The 20,142-nt window shown below is 43.5% G+C and overlaps 1 protein-coding gene across 8 annotated transcripts in view; it reads right to left on the bottom strand.

Moving 5' to 3' along the window:
* Positions 1-20,142, bottom strand: part of nrxn2b (neurexin 2b) — a 943,005-nt gene that overhangs the window by 356,288 nt on the left and 566,575 nt on the right. For all 8 annotated transcript variants that reach the window (XM_029753594.1, XM_029753600.1, XM_029753598.1 and 5 more), the window contains one exon: positions 13,612-13,731. In XM_029753594.1, coding sequence (XP_029609454.1) covers positions 13,612-13,731 — 120 coding nt within the window. The remainder of the gene's footprint in view (positions 1-13,611; positions 13,732-20,142) is intronic.

The following is a 20,142-nucleotide window of genomic DNA, read 5'->3' as shown; positions in this document are numbered from 1 at the left end:
AAGCACATTAAGGACTATAATATCACCAAGATGTTGTCTGTATCATGTACGGTTCACAGATCATAGGGTCTTAGAGGAGGCATAGGTCTAAAAGGAGAATCAAATTGCCACTTTTGTGATGATTTTTTTTCTCTCAAATTGTTTGCAATAGAAATATTAAAATCCTTCCTCCCAATGAACTTTCTGTGAAAATTGCCATAACAATCTGAGATACCCAAAACATTTTCGGGTCACACTGGCGTGGAATCACCCTGGTTCCTTAGAAACATATACAGTCTAGTGACCTCAAATGCGCTAAAGAGCTCTGACTCTATGACAAAAGAGTTGGATAAGAAGCCAACGACATTGGGCCTAGAAGTAAATAATATTAGTGTAAAGAACATTAGCTACCACCACTGTATATTATTTTTAGGGCGAGTTACTGTGCTGCAGTGTCATCAGTGTTTGCTTGTGGTAAGGTACATACTGTACAGCTACTTAATACGCTGGTCATGATAGCGTCGCAATGCAATCCATAAACATAATAGCTATTAACTCAAGAGGTTGAAGCGGCAATTCAATTTCAGTCGCATTCTTGCGGAGATGTATTTATATATTTAATATGAGATTTGTAAAGACCTGTGTTCTGTGGCTCATGTCTCTTCCTTCTGCAAAGAATGGCATTAACAGGACGTCGCGGTGTGTTGGGAGTATTCTCAATCCCGCTAACCAGCTGCACCTGTGTATGTGAGTAAATGTTATGCCGTGCGTATGTGTCGTTTGGTGTGTAATGCTTGACGCGACAAAAAGAAAAGCGGGGGAAAAAGAGGAGAAATTATGAAAACTCTCAATCATTTCTTACCTACTGAATGGCCCGTTGCTGGGCATTCTAAATGACGCTGTGACGTCAGGGACGCCCCATCCCTCTGGCCTCCTCCTTCCGTCCCTCCTTTATTTGCCCATTCATCCTCCTCTCCTCTGAAAAGAGAGAAAGGTGTATGCCTGCCACTTGATCAACAGACTCTCACTCGGAGTCTCTTCTACACACAAAGGAAGGTGCTGACGTCTGAGGCACTCTGCCCTAAGTTAGGATAGTAGCTGAGGAAAACGTGGCATTGAGCTATATAGTGTAAGAAAGCCATGAGTGATGGCTGTTCATATTGTCATTGTATTATCCCTCTGAGGTTGATGTCCGCGCCGGCACGGACGTTGGTGACGTCGTCACGTTTATTCAATAAAACACTGTGTTTACCATAGAATTTTTTTTTGTTGTTGCATGGGCTGTGTCGCATTCCACTGAATCCGCCTGTATCGGCCGTTTGCATATGCTGTAGACAGGCTTGTCAGCGACGGCGAAAAATTACTTTTCAAATTCAAAATCAAATCGGTAAAATATCCTATAGAGGGTCATAACAGGTGAATGTGACAGTGACGCAATGCAAGACTATGAGGTTCTGGATCTCTCCCTTTACTGCTCTACAAACAATACTCGATAATTGAGCCCACTCCCCAAAAGCAAATTAATGAAATCAACAGTAATTTCTGCAATTTTGGTTGTACGAGTTGATCACCGATCCCATTTCTATGACCCTAATCACAACAGTGAAAGAGCTATTTTCAGTACAGATGCACATTTAAAACGTATTATGTTTATTTATTTAATATAATGCAGTGGCAAGCAACCTTGAATCAGGACAACCTCCCAAATGTGACAACACCTATATGTGAGCTTAAAGGGCCAATCAGCAGTTGAAACATAGCAGATCTTCCCTGCCACTGTTTCGGCATAAAGCTGAGGGATGAGGCTAGAGAAATGTAACCAATCTAAAATTCATACACAGAGCTATGGATGCAAGGACTGGCCATCTATGGCCATCTATGGTCATCTATGGCTCCGGAGTGGCGCAGCGGTCTAAGGCACTGCATCTCAATGTATCACAACCGGCTGTGATTGGGAGTCCCATAGGGCGGCACACATTTGTCCCAGCATCGTCCGGGTTTGGCCGGTGTAGGCCGTCATTTTAAATAAGATTTTGTTCTTAACTGACTTGCATAGTTAAATAAAGGTTAAATCAAAAATACATTTAAAAAAATCTATGATGTCAAAATGAGTATTGTAACTATGTTTTGAGGCTTTACAGTGTTTGTTTACATTTATTTTGTTTACAAACATTGGACTAAAACAAGCTTATATTTTGGATTCTGATGGAGTACGAGAGTTGAACTAAGCTCATGAGGCATTTATACTGTAAGTTATATTTTCAAGAATCAATGGGTACATACCATTAATATATAAGTCAAAAAATGGATTTAGCAACTGTTGAATGTTGTTTTATAAATATACAGATTCGCCTCCCAAGTGGCGCAGAGATCTAAGGCAATGCATCGCAGTGCTTAAGGCGTCACTACAGACCTGGGTTTGATCCCAGGCTGTGTCACAACCGGCCGTGACTGAGAGTCCCATAGGGCAGCGCACAATTTGCACAGCGTCATCCAGGTTAGGGGAGGGTTTCGCCAGGGGGGCTTTACATTCTCTCAATGCACTCTTGCGACCCCTTGTGGCAGGCCGGGCACCTGCAGGCTGACCCCTGTCGTCAGTGAAACGGTGTTTCCTCTGACACATTGGTGCGGCTGGCTTCCGGGTTAAGCTGGCGGGTGTTAAGAAGCGTGATTTAGTGGGTCACGTTTCGGAGAACGCATAACTCGACCTTCACCTCTCCCGAGCCTGTTGGGGAGTCGCAGTGAAGAGACAAGATCGTAATTGGATATCACAAAATTGGGGAGAAAAAGGGGGCAAAATACCAAAACAAATCATAATAATTAACTTCTTTGGGATAGGAGGCAGTATTTTCACGGCCGGATAAAAAACGTACCCGATTTAATCTGGTTACTACTCCTGCCCAGAAAGTAGAATATGCATATACTTAGTATATTTGGATAGAAAACACTCTAAAGTTTCTAAAACTGTTTGAATGGTGTCTGTGAGTATAACAGAACTCATATGGCAGGCCAAAACCTGAGAAGATTCCATACAGGAAGTGCCCTGTCTGACAATTTGTTGTCCTTCTGTTGCATCTCTATCAAAAATACAGCATCTGTGCTGTAACGTGACATTTTCTAAGGCTTACATTGGCTCTCTAAAGCCGCCAGAAAGTGGAATGGGGTGTCTGCTGTCTCTGGGCGAAGAACAGCAGGAGAATTTGTAAGTGGTCAGCCTGGGGACAGTGACACTGGAGATGCGCGGTCACGAGACTACTCAATTTTTTTTCTTTCAGCCTTTGAATGAATACAACGTTGCCCGGTTGGAATATTATCGCTATTTTACGAGAAAAATAGCATAAAAATTGATTTTAAACAGCGTTTGACGTGCTTCTAAGTACGGTAATGGAATATTTTGCATTTTTTTGTCACGAAATGCGCTCGCGCGTCACCCTTCGGATAGTGACCTGAACGCACAAACAAAACGGAGCTATTTGAATATAACTATGGATTATTTGGAACCAAAACAACATTTGTTGTTGAAGTAGAAGTCCTGGGAGTGCATTCTGACGAAGAACAGCAAAGGTAATTACATTTTTCTAATAGTAATTCTGAGTTTGGTTGTCCCAAACTTGGTGGGTGTCAAAATAGCTAGCCGTGATGGCCGAGCTATGTACTCAGAATATTGCAAAATGTGCTTTCGCCGAAAAGCTATTTTAAAATCTGACACCGTGATTGCATAAAGGAGTTCTGTATCTATAATTCTTAAAATAATTGTTATGTATATATTCTATAACATAATGTCCTAGGAGTGTCATCTGATGAAGATCATCAAAGGTTAGTGCTGCATTTAGCTGTGGTTTTGGTTTTTGTGACATATATGCTTGCTTTGAAAATGGCTGTGTGATTATTTTTGGCAGGATACTCTCCTGACATAATCTAATGTTTTGCTTTCGCTGTAAAGCCTTTTTGAAATCGGACAATGTGATTAGATTAACGAGAGTCTTATCTTTAAAATGGTGTGAAATAGTTGATTGTTTGAGAAAATTGAATTGTGGTAATTTAGTTGGTTTTGTATTTCGCGCCGTGCGATACCATTGGCTGTTGGCTAGGGGTTCCGCAGGCGGAACGGGGTTCCGCTAGCGGAACGTCTGTCCTCAACAGGTTAATGTACAGACTCAGGGCTTCAAAATGGTATATCATACATTGTTGTTGCAGGAAACGTGGGGAAATGATGCTGCCTTGAAAGATTGTTGCACGTGCTCGGCACGTTTATGCTAGGCAGCAATGTTCACACCCTATTAAGCCTTAGTCACACCCATCTCTTTAAGAATTCACACGTAAACGCATGTGAGTCAGCATGTCATTGTCCTCCAGAAAGTAGTCACTTTCTCCCACTGAGCTTTGTCGATAGCACCAGTAAATTCAGGGCAGCAATGTTTTTGAGAGCTGTAGTAACCCTTTTGCAGTTGTCCATAGCTATATCTTTAAAAAAATCTTCAGTGGCAAAGATGATCTAGTACTCACCAGGGAAACCTCCATTCTGTTATGGTAAGAAAGGCCGTGGAGAAATAGTAGCTATAGTAGAATAGATAGAAGTTCATCATATCAGAGCGATAGGACAGGTGAAGTGGAGCAGATCATGCTTGGCGATCTCCTGCTAAGAGAAGACGTTGAAGGGAAGTGATAGAAGTCAAGCTACAGAGTTCCAGCCATCCTGTATTTCATTTTGCTGTTACGGTGCTATGCTTTGTAGATCTGTAATTTACATTTACATTTTAGTCATTTAGCAGACGCTCTTATCCAGAGTGACTTACAGTAGTGAATACATACATTTCATTTCATGCATTTTTTTTGTACTGGCCCCCCGTGGGAATCGAACCCACAACCCTGGCGTTGCACACACCATGCTGGCGTTGCAAACACCATGCTCTACCAACTGAGTCACGTTGTCTGGCGCTGTATTGTCTTGTATAGCAGTAAGCCATTATTGCCATGTTATTATTACTTGCATATTGTTTATAGTATAGTGAATTAGAGATTGTATCATGTACACACTGAGTGTACAAAACAATGTACGACTGTAATTCTCTGTCTTGTCATCATTTCCCTTACCAGCACTCGGGAGCGAGCACATGACCTAACCTGAAGAATATACAGTCCACCAAGTCCTCAGCTACAGTTATAGACAGAAGCCTGTGACGGGACAGACCAATCAGGACTCATCTCTTGGCATGTCCAACTCCATTATATCAGCCAATCATGGCTAGCCAGGAAGGATCATGTCTTTCTCATTATATAGGTAAGTGCTTTCTCCTTGGTTAAACTAGACTTGTAATTTAACATGTTGTTCATATCTACAGAACCTATACGAGTTTGTAATTAAGGCACATGAAAGTTTGTTTCTGTAGAAAGTAACGTCAAATATCCACGATCCTGTAACATGGCAAAAATGCAGGGAATTGAAGAACTAGAGAAGCCTTGAGTGGTTTAAATGATGAGGGTTTCTTTGCCTGATATTCCCATCTAATGCTCAGGTAGAATTTAAGGCGAGAAAGCACACACATAATGAAAAAAATAGTCTACCCCATCCTTAGCCACGGAATGGACTGTGTGTGTGAGTGTGTGTGTGTGTGCAGGCACATGCACGTATGTAGTATTCATACACACCATGTCACGACAGCCATCCAGCTCTGGCACTCTTACTAATCAGAAGTTTGACACTGTGATTTACAAACCGCAACAAACGCAATTGACTAATATAACACATGCGAGCCGAGTGCTCCTAGAAATAATTGCTTTCCCGCTGTTTTCTTACACCCTTTTCATTTTTTTCTCCTCCGCCTCTCTTCCCTCCCTTCTTCTCCTTTTCACTGTGTAGTGAGACGCTATGCCTTTGATATCACTAGTGGAGTGGAGGAGGGGGTCTTGAAGCAATTACCTCCGCCATTTATTGCACTTTAATACGTGTTACGGTTAAGAAGCAATCAGTTTAGTAATTATGCCATGGTGACTTGTAAATCGCCACCATTTCATTCCATTTTGCCACAAAGCCAGACAGAGGAGCCTAGCCCCTGGGCCTTTTTGATTGGAGGTCAGCGTTCAGTCGTGCACTCCGAGAACACGATTGAACTGATGCTAGCTTTGCTAACCTGCCAAGTCACCATGATAGTGACCCCTTTGCTGTAGATTTTTTTTGTTCTAAAAGATTCTCGCAATACAAACTTTGTGTTGGTTGCATTCACAGTCCTCTAAAAACAACAGCCACACAATTACGAGTGGTCCACGCCACGTTTTTCGCCAAATGAGCAGCTTGATAATTGCTGGGGGCGGGCGCCCAGTCTAACGAATGCACTGGAAAAGACATAACCAGCGGCAGGAATATAAACAACAACAACGAGATGAGGAGGGGAACAGGAGAGAGCGAGAGAGGGAGAGAGAGACAGAGAGAGTGAGAGAGAAGAGGGGAGTGAGGACAGAAAGAAAGAAAGAAAGAAAGAAAGGAGAGAAAGAGAGAAAGAAAAGAAAGAAAGAAAGAAAGAAAGAAAGGAGAGAAAGAGAGAAAGAAAAGAAAGAAAGAAAGAAAGAAAGAAAGAAAGAGTGTGTGATGGTGCTAATCCCTTTACGCAGATCTGGTGAGAAGTGTGTCTTTATTGGGTCAGGGGTTCTGGGGGAGCGGCTTTCTGACTCACAACCCTGCCTACTAATGTCTTCAGTGTTTACTATTCTGTTATTAAAGGGGAAGATGGATACAAACAATACCTCTTTATACTCTCTTGTGCCAACGAGTGTCCAGGCTCTGCGTTCCACATTAAGGTCGCATTGACCTTCATCTGAATAGAGTATGGCTGCAAATGTTCGGCTCGAATTTCAAATGACAGAGACAGAGACGAGAGATCTGACCTCTCGAATGAATCTATTTCATTTCAGGCCTCTCAGGAGAAGATTGGCCACTTTGAGAGACGTCCCAGTTTAGTTGGAGGGGAATGAGACCCAGCGATGATCAGTCAATGATTCCTGTCAGCAAGGCATGTTGCTGCATGCATCTCAATAATCAGCTCTGATCAAGAGAGAGAGACTGCTGAGAGGGAGAGAGCGATGCTGCTGCTGGTTTGTGTGAGTTATGGCTGTTAAAAAGCTTTTACTACCAAATCGTTTCCCTATAGACCATATAGACTACACTATTAGCCCAGTTAGACTGATTCTGGGTCTATGCACTTATACATGTCCCAGGGTAAGCTACATCATCACTCTCCCAAGTCATCTTCTACACCAGCAGGCTAACCATGACAATACACTCGCTGAGGAGAGGAAGCTGGAGGGCCTCGTGGAGGCAGGGAGAGATGGAGGGAAGAATGAGTCTGAGAACTGGGGTATTGCTGACCGACAGGCGGCACATTTAGTATGCTAGAAGGCACGGCGCACAAGCAGCCGGCTTCATTAAAACAATGCACCATGCAAACACACGTGCAGACACAACTGAACCAGCGCACGCACAAACACACCACACAAAGTATTCTCCATTGATACTATCCCTGAAGGACTGAGAGTGGAAAAACAACAGGTCATCAAATCCATGAGCAGCTGCAAAACAAAAGGATCCCCTCAACACCAGTGACTAACAAGGCCAGGCTTGTCATTCCTAACAAGGGCTACGTACACGCCACCTGAGAACAGTAGAGATAAACATGTGTGGGAGGAAATTAAGAGATAGCAACATCAGGTTAGGATGATATGGTGTAGACATGCACGCACACATGCACAGACAACCACCCACGCGTACAGAAAGCTGAAACCTAAGTCACAAATTGCATGCACTTCCAAATGGTGCTGTCTGATTCAGTTACTTAAACTGTAGAATAACAAGTGCTCCACTTATACGCTATGCACAGACAAATGGACCAGTCAATCACCTGACACTTCCTCTGAATAATACAAGTTTGCTCACTGAGTTTGTGTGTGTGTGTGTGTGTGTGTGTGTGTGTGTGTGTGTGTGTGTGTGTGTGCGCGCACAACATGTGCGGTGGCATGTGGAAGCGGCACGTTAACCAATTGCCGTTGCGTCTCTCCTCCCCACACGCTCATCCAACAGAGATATCAGCCGTCCATATGAGTCAGCCTCTTCAGCTCAACATGGCGGGTCTGTCAAACAGAGCAACTCCCCAATAACATAAACAACACCCCTCTAACAGAACAGAAAAGCTGGAGGATCTCCACCAGGGTGCATCTCTAAATGACACGGTGGACTCTTTCTCTTTTCGACAAATGGACTAGGGTTGAATGGCGGGAAACCCAGTTTACTGAGATTTACCAGGATTTACTGCCCAAAACCACTCCCTTTTCCCTGGGATAAATAACTTAGAGAAACCGGTAAATTATAATAATTATTGATATAAACAGCGTGGCGTGAAATGGAACTGTTAAATGATATGCGACGTCTAAATCTGGCTTCTCTACGGCCTCTGCATGATGAATCAACGCTCAGGGTGGGGACAGACAGCCCATCTCAGTATGGAGCGCAGTTCACAATGCATGTAGACCTACAATATCATCTCATCAGGGTAACTTTTTTTGGGACAGGTAGGCCTGCATTTGCTACAGCTTAGCCTATGCTACAGTAATATAAAGACCAAATGTGCGTCTAATTTATCCATCTCCTATCTGGCTTTTGGGGTCACCATGATTTTTTCATTGTAAAGATTGTAATTGTTTTAATTGCAACTCCAGAGTTTAAAACAGCTTATCCCTCAAATATTGTTGTTTTAAAATCAGTGCACGCGCTCACTCTCTCCATCAACTCCAATTGCATCCAAAATAGAGAAACCTGTTCTAGATTGATATATAGCCCTATATATAGGATGTCCTAGACTACCTCTTTCAGGTAATAAATTCAATGCAGTATGAGCCTTATATTTAGCTAATTAATGATGGGTTATGCATAATAAGCTTCTAACTTATAGCCTCTGTCTCTGGCGCAATACGCACGCACCTGTGGTCCGCTGGCCTCGCTCCTTAAACAATGCTACTTAGCTCTTGGAGTCCCATGCAGGAAAAGCTAGTAGAATAGCTTGTTGGATATCTTTTGTTTTTTAGCATTTCTTATACCAATAGACTATTCGAAGAGGGACCCAAGCTCTTTTTTTGCTGAATGTTAAATACAGCCAATAGAATGGGTAGTTTGAATGAAGAGCGAGCACGCGATAGTGATATTCTATAGCAGTTATTTATTCAGACTCCTAACCAGTCACTCTTTGTGAAGACAAGTTAAAGCCTTCTGCATCTAATTCTAGTCCTATATTATTCAAGGGTGTCATTAGAATGATGAAGATAAGGACAACAATACTTATTTCCTTTAACTGTTGAAAGCGAGGAAGGAATGAGGCAACAATAGAGAGAGAGAAAGAGGGAGGCTAATAACATTAGGGGAAATATTATGAAAGGTATATCATTTTTGTCCGCCTGCTAATTATACAAATAGGCCCGATTTAAAATTCGCAAAGCCTATACTTGTAACTTTGTAGTCCGCATGTGCTGCACCAGAATCACATGTTCTCTTCTGCTTTATCATGGTTTGAACGATGTGCCTAATTCCTGTCCATATTCAGTAATACAGTATAATGCAATACAGTTCACACTAAAAAAGGTTAGCCTACTTGAGCTAGTTTCATTAATTTACCCAAGAGAGCATACAGCTAGCTACAGTACCATCTACAGTATGGGCTTTTATGTTGTTCTATCGTGCGTAATGTGCAGTAGCCCATATCATATACAGTATGTATTGGATAATGGCACAATCAATAGTCATTCATGTAGGGCTCATAACATATATTTCATCTATGGCTCATCAGGCTCCGGAGCATCAGGTTTGAATTTTCACGCTGATCAAAGCTCCAATCAAATCCAGACATATTTCTATGCTTTATAATGCTTTTGAATGACACTTCCCGGCTTGGCGGGTAAGAGAAAAGTGATTTATTCTTGGGATGAAACGTTTGTAAAATACCAGGAATATATTCAACCCTGAAAAGGTCTATATGTGTTATTTTTGTCCAGGCGGTGTGTTTCCGTGGCATTTATAGGAGTTTGTGGGAAATATCCTCATCGGACCCCAGGAAGACTATTGGCACTGGCTAATTGGCACCGGCTAATGGGGATCCTAATAAAAATCCTAAATCCTAAAATTATAACCATCACTGTCAAATATCGTGTGGTAAATAGCTTACAACAGCAGTCTCTCCCGGCAGTTTTGCAGTAAACATTCATATGCCTCATATATATTCATAAACAGTGAGTGGAGCAACAAATGCTTTTTGACATCCAGGCTAGCGTAGGATTATAATTGAGTGCACTCTTGAAATTTGAAGATCATTTAGAAAAGAAGCCTCTCCTGCCCAAAGTAAGGAGTCGGAAACAAATGAATATTATCTCGCTGTGCATCTGCCTCTCTACCAACCAGTGTGGGTGTGGGGGGTGGGGGGGTCTTGCCCACCCCTTTCAAATTGAGCGAGGCTCATCTCCTCTGCAGCCATCTGGCTGAAGTGATAGAGCGCGCCGGGTGGGGGTCTTACACACACACACACACACACACACACAGCCACACACACACTCAATCACACACACACACACACACACAGTCACACACACTGGCTCCCACAGTTCAGGCCTCGCTCCTCTTTACAGCCAACAAGAGGGTCTGGACAGCCACAAAGAGCAGGGGGAGCGGGCCAGGGAGAATCATTATGTTAATTTAAGACTCCGGCTGCAGTGAAAATGGCCTGCCTTTCCTATTCTAATTCTTTATTCTTCTTTGAGGGAAATTCAATTGATTTTCATCTCTCTTTTTAGGGCTGATAAGGGGATGTGGGTGGGTGGGTGGAAAGGGGAGCAGTGGGGGTCGATGTGCGTGCGTGCGTGCGTGTGCCTGTATGCCTCAGTATGCAACTGTGTGGAACGGTTAGATCGCATAATTGCTAGTCTTTGACTGATGGTGTGCATGTGATCAAAAGCTCAGTCACGTGTGTAGCGGTGCTTGTGAGATGCATTTTATTATCAGGTACATTTCAACCTAGCTGCTTTCAGATCAGACACGTCCGTTCTCTCAGTTGAATGGGATGGATACAGAGAGGCCACCTGCACAGCTGCAGCAGAGTACGCCCCAGACCGGCCCTTTATGCACCAAAAATGCACCACCAGGGACCACACACACACACACACACTCTGCAGGATACTAAACACACACACACGCGCACCGTAGAATACTAAACAAACACTAGCTCCATTTGAGCAAAGGAGTAACTGCAGGTGTCCAGCTTTAAAATCACCTAAAGTAACTTCAGATGGCACTGGTGAGGATGCCTGGGTGAATGTCATGTGTGTTTAAAGTAATCATCAACCTTAGATGCCCTAAAGGCTATTCAAATGTTCAACATTGAAGTCTTTGAAAAGCGTAATACATGTTATTGGTGAAAAGTTTTTATTTTCAAACCAATGGCTAGCCAGTTATTTGTGGACACATACAACAATGAGATATGGATTATAAAGCAAATCCGGGAGAAGAAGCATGCCCTATTAAGAGTCCATTGTAAACCAAACATGTCTTCAATGCAGTTACTATACACTTCTAAACCATTACTGTTTTGGAATTCACAATGGTATGTATAGGCACAAAGAGTTGGAGAACGTCAGTGGCACGACCCGTACACACTCCTACCTTGTATTGGTGCAGACGCTTGAAGGAAAATTCCTTGAAAAGTGACACATTCAGTCTTCAAAACAATGTTATATAAGCCAAGATAGCTGAAGGATAGAAGTCTTCATCGTAACAAGGTTGGGAGAGAGAGTTCTGTGCTGGAAGAATAACGTGATAGAGCAGGCACTTGAACGTCATTGAGAACGGGTATGTTCAAGTGAAAGTAAGGTTCATTTGCCTCTTCTCAAAGATGGCAGTAAAGGAAGACTCTTCGGCTTTTTAGAATGAAGAGACGCTAATTGTAGGGCTACGGAAGAAACACAGACAGGAATACAACAGTGATACCCAGCAGAGCATGCAAATATTCAACCTTATAGGAAGTGAGGGGAGAGGGGAGACCTATCCAGCAGCCAATAATACTCTCAGTTTAACGAATGCGTCTGAGCATTCCTGAAAAAGACCTTCCATCAGTCAATTGAGCCAGACATAACTTATACAACATCTTAAAATCAAATTTGATGAAGAAAAAAAGCCCTTGCCCTTGAAAAATAAGTATTGTACTTAATTTGTTTTTGAATGTTCCTTCACAGCAAAAGCAATGGTCGGCAAACAAAGCGGCAAGGAGGTTATTAGCTAGGTCTAGTGGTCTAGTGACTGTGTTCTGTGTCAGTTGGAAACAAGTGATCGATGGAAGTCTTCCATTTGACATTCAGTCCATACAACCGGCTTAATCAGAACTAAAGGACTCCCTCAGTGTTAGTCCTCACTCCTCAGTCACTGCCTTGCCCGTCTCAGCTCTGCACTTTAGAGGATACGATTAGACAAGCTAATGTCAACGTCGATATTCTCTTGGTTAGGGGGTTGGCGAATAGACTTGAAACAATGTTTCACTGCGTGCTACGTCATGTGGTAGCCATTGCTATAGAACGAGTTTGATCTCTGGGAGATATTTTGGTTGCTTGTAAATGTGAAGAGACCTACAGTAGGGCTGGCTGCTGGAGGGATCACTCTCTCATCTCTCTGTCTACACACACACACACACACACACACACACACGCTCACTAGCCTCCTTGGCCGGTTCTGGGAGTATCGAGCAAGTAGTGCGAGGCCTCATGCTGGCTCAGCGCCACACACGCCTATCTCTCCAATCTTTAAAGAAATCAGGATATTAAACTTACTAATACCCCAATGGTCTCTGAGCTGAGCAAGGAGAGCAAAGGCATCAGCGTGCCTCTCCCCCCCCTCCTCCCCTCTCTCACCCTCTTATCTTTCAAGGAGCTAGGGATGGGATCTCTGTTTATCTCAGCGTGGCTGTCGTTCACAGGCAGACGTTATCGTCCTCCTCTCCTCCTCTGCCTCGTCCCCCTTTTCTCTCTCTTCCTGGAGTGAACCCACTGCCACAGCCTGGTCCTAATCAGCGCCTGACTGTCATAGCCAATCATAGTCTCTCTAACGAGCGTTGACTACACAAACAACACACAACTCCCTCAGCTGGGCACATTGTTCTGCCCTCAAACGAGTCATAGGCAAGTTACGAGGGAATGTTCAAAGGGGGTTTGAAGGGAGAGGGAGGTCAATTGATTATGGATCTGAGCTTAACTTCTTAACAAGCTAACAAAGCAGTAGGCCCACTGCTCTATTAACCTTGGACCTTGTCCCTCTGTCCCGGTTGTAGATTAATTTAGCCTGTAGGGGACATGGACAGAATGTCAACTCTCTCTCGTACAAACAAGCGTAAATCTCTCCATGTGCCCACTAGGGAGCTCTAAAGAGTTAGCAAACATTAGACCTAAAATAGACTACAAAACCAAACACTACATATAAACACCTTTGAAAGTCACCTACATCTACGCCACCAAGCCAACACGATCCACCGTAAGCCCTGCACAACACAACCTTCACACCACACACATACACACAACCCAGCACGGTGACGTCGGCGACAGACGGGGTTGTGTACTCACGGTCGCTACAGAAGGAGCCTCCATAGGACGTCATGGTGCAGTCGCAGGAGAAGCCCTCCCACTGCTGGAGACACACGCCCTGATTGTAGCAGGAGTCCTCCGTACAGGTGGTGCTAGGTCCTGGAGGGACAGATTGGAACACAGGGTCAATATACAACACGCACACATATGCTTGTTATGCCAATATATGTAAGGACATTTGGGAAACAACTTTAAAATCAGGAATCCTAAGGCTATTAAGTTGTCAATATACAAAGCCCTACTGCTTTCTTTTTTTTGCCGTTGTGTGCCGGCACCTAAGGGAGCAAACAGTAATCCCACTGTAGGTTCTAAGGATGCTCAGGGAGAACACATTCAATACATAAAGCCCTTTTTATGTCAATATGGGAATATAGGGCAATAACTGTAATCATATCCATAGCACAGGTCATTTGGTTGGTACTGATTTCATCGAGGCTGGTGGTTAAAAAGTGATAAGGTTGTATTTGACATTTATCCTGGGTGAAAACCTTGATTGCAGGCAGTCATGAAACTGGGAGGCATACTTGTCAACTTGAATATGAAATGAGGGGGGGGGGGGTTTGGGTTGAATGGATGTAAAAGGGGGACTTATTCAACAATGACAATTCTCCAATTATAAAAAGCCACTATTGTAATTTGTCAGTGGAATTCCGAGCACGTTAGAGTGATAAGTGAATTAAATGTTAGCCGGTTGGCATTCAAAGCAACTGTGATTTGGTTATTAGACCCATTAATACCTGCTAATGCTTTAGATTAGCAATGACCAAAAGAAAACCACAGGTGGCTAATTGTCATGTAGGTGGTAGACCTTCCATGTTTTCACCTTTAAAGGGAAATTGTAAAAATGGTCAACTTCACATTCGTCATCTCCAGCACCACCCCAACATCAACATATGTGAAAATGGGGCGTTTGTATGTTTTCTATAAAAGAATATAAAGGCAAATTAATGTTTCCAATGATATCATCAACCAATTACAGTAGTAGACAATTAGTAGGCAATGCCTACTTAGAACATGTTAAAATCAAATGATGCACACAGATGATGTAATTGGAAACACTTATTTCCTCTCTTTTTTACTACAAAACATAGAAACACACCATTTTCACACTCAATGGCCAGTTTATTAGGTACACCACCCCGTTCACCAAAATGGTTTGCTCCTACACACAGTGAGTCACGTGGCCATGGATTGCTATATAAAGCAGGTAGACAGGCATTCAGTTACTGTTCGATTGAACGTTAGAATGGTCAAAACGAGTGACCTAAGCGACTTTGAGCGTGGTATGACCGTCGGTGCCAGGGGTTTAGGGTTTACAGTGAATGGGGCCAGGGGTTTAGGGTTTACAGTGAATGGTGCCAGGGGTTTAGGGTTTACAGTGAATGGTGCCAGGGGTTTAGAGTTTACAGTGAATGGTGCCAGGGGTTTAGGGTTTACAGTGAATGGGGCCAGGGGTTTAGGGTTTACAGTGAATGGTGCCAGGGGTTTAGGGTTTACAGTGAATGGTGCCAGGGGTTTAGGGTTTACAGTGAATGGGGCCAGGGGTTTAGGGTTTACAGTGAATGGTGCCAGGGGTTTAGGGTTTACAGTGAATGGGGCGACAAACATAAAACATCCAGTCAGCGGCAGTCCTGTGGGCGAAAACAGTTTGATGATGAGAGGTCGAAGGAGAATGGCAAGAATCATTCAAGCTAACAGGCGGGCCACGAACAGGCAAATAACGGCACGTCCTATAGTCTGCCTTATAATAAAGGTCTATTTGTACATTTTTTGTTCAAATGGTCAGTGCTTTAAAAATAAGTGATTTAAGATAATAAAATGTAAGGAAGCTATGTAAAACGTTGCTTATTATAAACTGAGTTGTGCACTTGCAAGGATGTACTTCAATGCCATACTTGTTTCAAGAGATAAACAAAACATGTTACTATTTACACATTTTAAGAGCAGCCCAATTAACCAAAAAAAACTGTCAAATTCATGAGAGCGCCAGCCATTTCCTCAACGTTATTCCAAAATGGACACTTCAAATGAGATGTCTCCATTTTATCAGTTCATGTTTTAATTGCCCACTGCAGTGATTACTCCATCAATCAGCGCTTAATACAAGAATCCCAGAGGCTCTAATTAAACATATTGCTGTAATTATTACTGAAGTCAATCACAATATTATCACAGAGTTACACTTCCCTCCGCTATCAATCAGCTGCTGCATCAACCAGTGCATATAGTTTAGACTTGAGTTTAGAGAGTATGGAGTTGTAAACTTGTCATTGAAATGCCTTGTGTTTCAGTGTGAGCAGTAGATTTGTAAACGTGTCATTGAAATGCCTTGTGTTTCAGTGTGAGCAGTAGATTTGTAAACGTGTCATTGAAATGCCTTGTGTTTCAGTGTGAGCAGTAGAGTTGTAAACGTGTCATTGAAATGCCTTGTGTTTCAGTGTGAGCAGTAGAGTTGTAAACATGTCATTAAAATGCCGTGTGTTTCAGTGTGAGCAGTTGTAAACGTATTTACATGTCTTTTGGAGCGAGGCATGGACCCCCCCGTCTGTTAAATCTGTAGCTGTGTTTTATTAAAGGAGTTGGAAGAATGAGCAGCATGCTAGCTGCTAGGGCGCTAACAGCCTTACTGTGTAACCTGCCCTAACACACATCTCAACCTTGCGTAACAATATGACACCTGTATCTGGAACTAACAGCTTGGGAGAGAATGAGACATCTGGGTATACCCTCCCTCTACCCACCCTCTGACTCCCTCCCTCCCTCTCTCTCACTCCCCCCCCGCCTTCCCTATCCTCTCTCTCACCTTCCTCGGTCTTCCTCCCAAATCCCAGATGTGAGTCAGCAACTCAGCATAGTGAAGAACACAGAGTGAACAGTCGTTAAGCCATAGGCTGCAGCTCTCTGCTCTCGCTGCTGTAGGGAGGGATTAGCTGAGTCAGGCAGCTACAGGAGAACAAGTTGCCCCATTGACCCTGCTGGATGTCTGGGGATGCAGCCATAGAGGTCAGCCTCTGACCACTAAACTCTGGTCCCAACTCCTGATCCACCAGCTCCACTGAGCTGATCTGGAGGACCGGCCTTGGCCTGACATATTGAACAGAGGGTCTGGCTACTGTTGGAGTGTGCATTACAAATAGTCCGTTTGCAGAGCTGCGCATGCTTTTGCCAACTCAATGTCCTTTGTTGTCTTGTTGTCATGCTATAACCCTTTATGTTTGACATGACAACGGACATGACAACGGACATGAAAGAGAGACTTGGCTAAAGCACAATCACATCTGCCACTAGGCAACACTATCAACAGCCATTTGTATTGGCTTCTATTGAATTGAAACGCTCTATTGGTTTTCGTTGTCAGGCTATGGGGAAACAGTTCCATGAAAAGAGTAGTTGATGCTATGAAACTTATTGTTACCTCTTACAACCTGCCGTTTGAGATTTTAAGGGAGTATATGTGATAGCCTAATGCAGTTTTAGATTTCTTTAAAAACGGAAGTAATTACGCCGTATAACTGTAGGCAGGTAATAAGCCAGGCTGGCAGGCAGAGGTGGCAGCGTTTGCGTTTAGAATCGGAGCGGCAGCGAGACCTCTGGGAAATCAGACAGTGTGAATGCTACTGCCGCCACAGCCTGCAGGTGTCACAAACACAATTAACTAGCCGCCAGAGACACCACAACACCGGTGACGTCCGTCCAGCCCAAAAAGCTGAGCCCCTTCCAAATGCAGGATTGAGGATTTTTGGCACTACGTAAAATTGCCTTTTTCCAAGTGTGTAAATGTGTGTCAGAAGTTCTAATGATAACAAGTAGAAGTTCAGTATTGAGAAGTCATGATAAAAACAGAGTTTGACCAGTGAGCCATGGAAGGACATGGATCTTTACTCCTGCTAATACTGTAGCTCTTATCACCTTGTCCATTGTCCTCATTCTTATCCCCCAGTGCACATGATTCTTGTCATGTCATCAATTAAAGATCCAATGTCAAATCAAACTTTATTTAGCCACACACTTAAAGCAAGAAAAACAAGAAAAAACACAAAGCAATAAAATACTTGAATCAAAGCAAATAAAACACAAAGGCCTCATTAATTAAAGAACAAGCTAAAAATGCAGGTTTTCAAACAGGATTTTAACACCTCAAGCAGTTTCACAGTGCAATGCAAAGTTCCATATTAAAAAGGATAATAAAATATACACAAACAACGATGAATAGTCAGCCTTTTTTAACTGCAACAATTTTAAGAAATATATGGTGGATTTCAAAATCCCAATGCTAGGCTCCTTGATTTCTCATAGTTTCACCTCCAAGAAACTTAATGCCTTAAAAAGCAGCCCTGCTTGAAACTAGTACTACCACAGTTACTCTCTGTGGTCCTTGTAAACTGCACAGTGAGCGCTACAGGGTGGCTGACAATAACATTAGAGGCAGAGATACCTTCTGTAGGTTTTATGGTGCAATAGAGTGGGAAAGAGCTGGGACTAAAAAAATGCGTCGAGCACCGAGTCTGAGGGTGGAGTCTAATTATATATCTGGCTATTACAGACGAAGAAGGACCTATGAGTTACTGCAGGTGTCAAACTTCAGAATCACCTGTGTATGATGAGACTGGGCGGAGAAAATAGCTTCAAATGGGGTGGTAAAGTCTGCTAAATTAGTCTAGGTGATTGTCAGGGGTGGATTGGCCATCCGGCAATTCTGGCAAATGCCAGATGGGTTGGGCAATATTTTGGTTGGGTGTGCTGGTTGAAATTGACACACACACAAATGTATATAGTACCAGTCAAAAGTTTGGACATACCTACTCATTCAAGGGTTTTTCTTTATTTTTTACTATTTTCTACATTGTAGAATAATAGTGAAGACATCAAAACTACGAAATAACACATATGGAACATATAGTAACCAAAAAAGTGTAAAACATATAAAAAATATACGCTGCTCAAAAAAATAAAGGGAACACTTAAACAACACAATGTAACTCCAAGTCAATCACACTTCTGTGAAATCAAACTGTCCACTTAGGAAGCAACACTGATTAACAATAAATTTCACATGCTGTTGTGCAAATGGAATAGACAACAGGTGGAAATTATAGGCGATTAGCAAGACACCCCCAATAAAGGAGTGGTTCTGCAGGTGGTGACCACAGACCACTTCTCAGTTCCTATGCTTCCTGGCTGATGTTTTGGTCACTTTTGAATGCTGGCGGTGCTTTCACTCTAGTGGTAGCATGAGACGGAGTCTACAACCCACACAAGTGGCTCAGGTAGTGCAGCTCATCCAGGATGGCACATCAATGCGAGCTGTGGCAAGAAGGTTTGCTGTGTCTGTCAGCGTAGTGTCCAGAGAATGGAGGCACTACCAGGAGACAGGCCAGTACATCAGGAGACGTGGAGGAGGCCGTAGGAGGGAAACAACCCAGCAGCAGGACCGCTACCTCCGCCTTTGTGCAAGGAGGAGCAGGAGAAGCACTGCCAGAGCCCTGCAAAATGACCTCCAGCAGGCCACAAATGTGCATGTGTCTGCTCAAATGGTCAGAAACAGACTCCATGAGGCTGGTATGAGGGCCCGACGTCCACAGGTGGGGGTTGTGCTTACAGCCCAACACCGTGGAGGACGTTTGGCATTTGCCAGAGAACACCAAGATTGGCAAATTCGCCACTGGCGCCCTGTGCTCTTCACAGATGAAAGCAGGTTCACACTGAGCACATGTGACAGACGTGACAGAGTCTGGAGACGCCGTGGAGAACGTTCTGCTGCCTGCAACATCCTCCAGCATGACCGGTTTGGCGGTGGGTCAGTCATGGTGTGGGGTGGCATTTCTTTGGGGGGCCGCACAGCCCTCCATGTGCTCGCCAGAGGTAGCCTGACTGCCATTAGGTACCGAGATGAGATCCTCAGACCCCTTGTGAGACCATATGCTGGTGCGGTTGGCCCTGGGTTCCTCCTAATGCAAGACAATGCTAGACCTCATGTGGCTGGAGTGTGTCAGCAGTCCCTTCCAAGAGGAAGGCATTGATGCTATGGACTGGCCCGCCCGTTCCCCAGACTTGAATCCAATTGAGCACATCTGGGACATCATGTCTTGCTCCATCCACCAACGCCACGTTGCACCACAGACTGTCCAGGAGTTGGCGGATGCTTTAGTCCAGGTCTGGGAGGAGATCCCTCAGGAGACCATCCGCCACCTCATCAGGAGCATGCCCAGGCGTTGTAGGGAGGTCATACAGGCACGTGGAGGCCACACCCACTACTGAGCCTCATTTTGACTTGTTTTAAGGACATTACATCAAAGTTGGATCAGCCTGTAGTGTGGTTTTCCACTTTAATATTGAGTGTGACTCCAAATCCAGACCTCCATGGGTTGATAAATTGGATTTCCATTGATTATTTTTGTGTGATTTTGTTGTCAGCACATTCAACTATGTAAAGAAAAAAGTATTTAATAAGATTATTTCTTTCATTCAGATCTAGGATGTGTATTTGTATTTGAGATTCTTCAAAGTAGC

The sequence above is a fragment of the Salmo trutta genome, chromosome 5 (genome assembly GCF_901001165.1).
Source record: "Salmo trutta chromosome 5, fSalTru1.1, whole genome shotgun sequence".
NCBI lineage: Eukaryota > Metazoa > Chordata > Actinopteri > Salmoniformes > Salmonidae > Salmo > Salmo trutta.
Note: the sequence above shows the minus strand (reverse complement) of the source record. Positions and strands in the feature narration are given on the sequence as shown.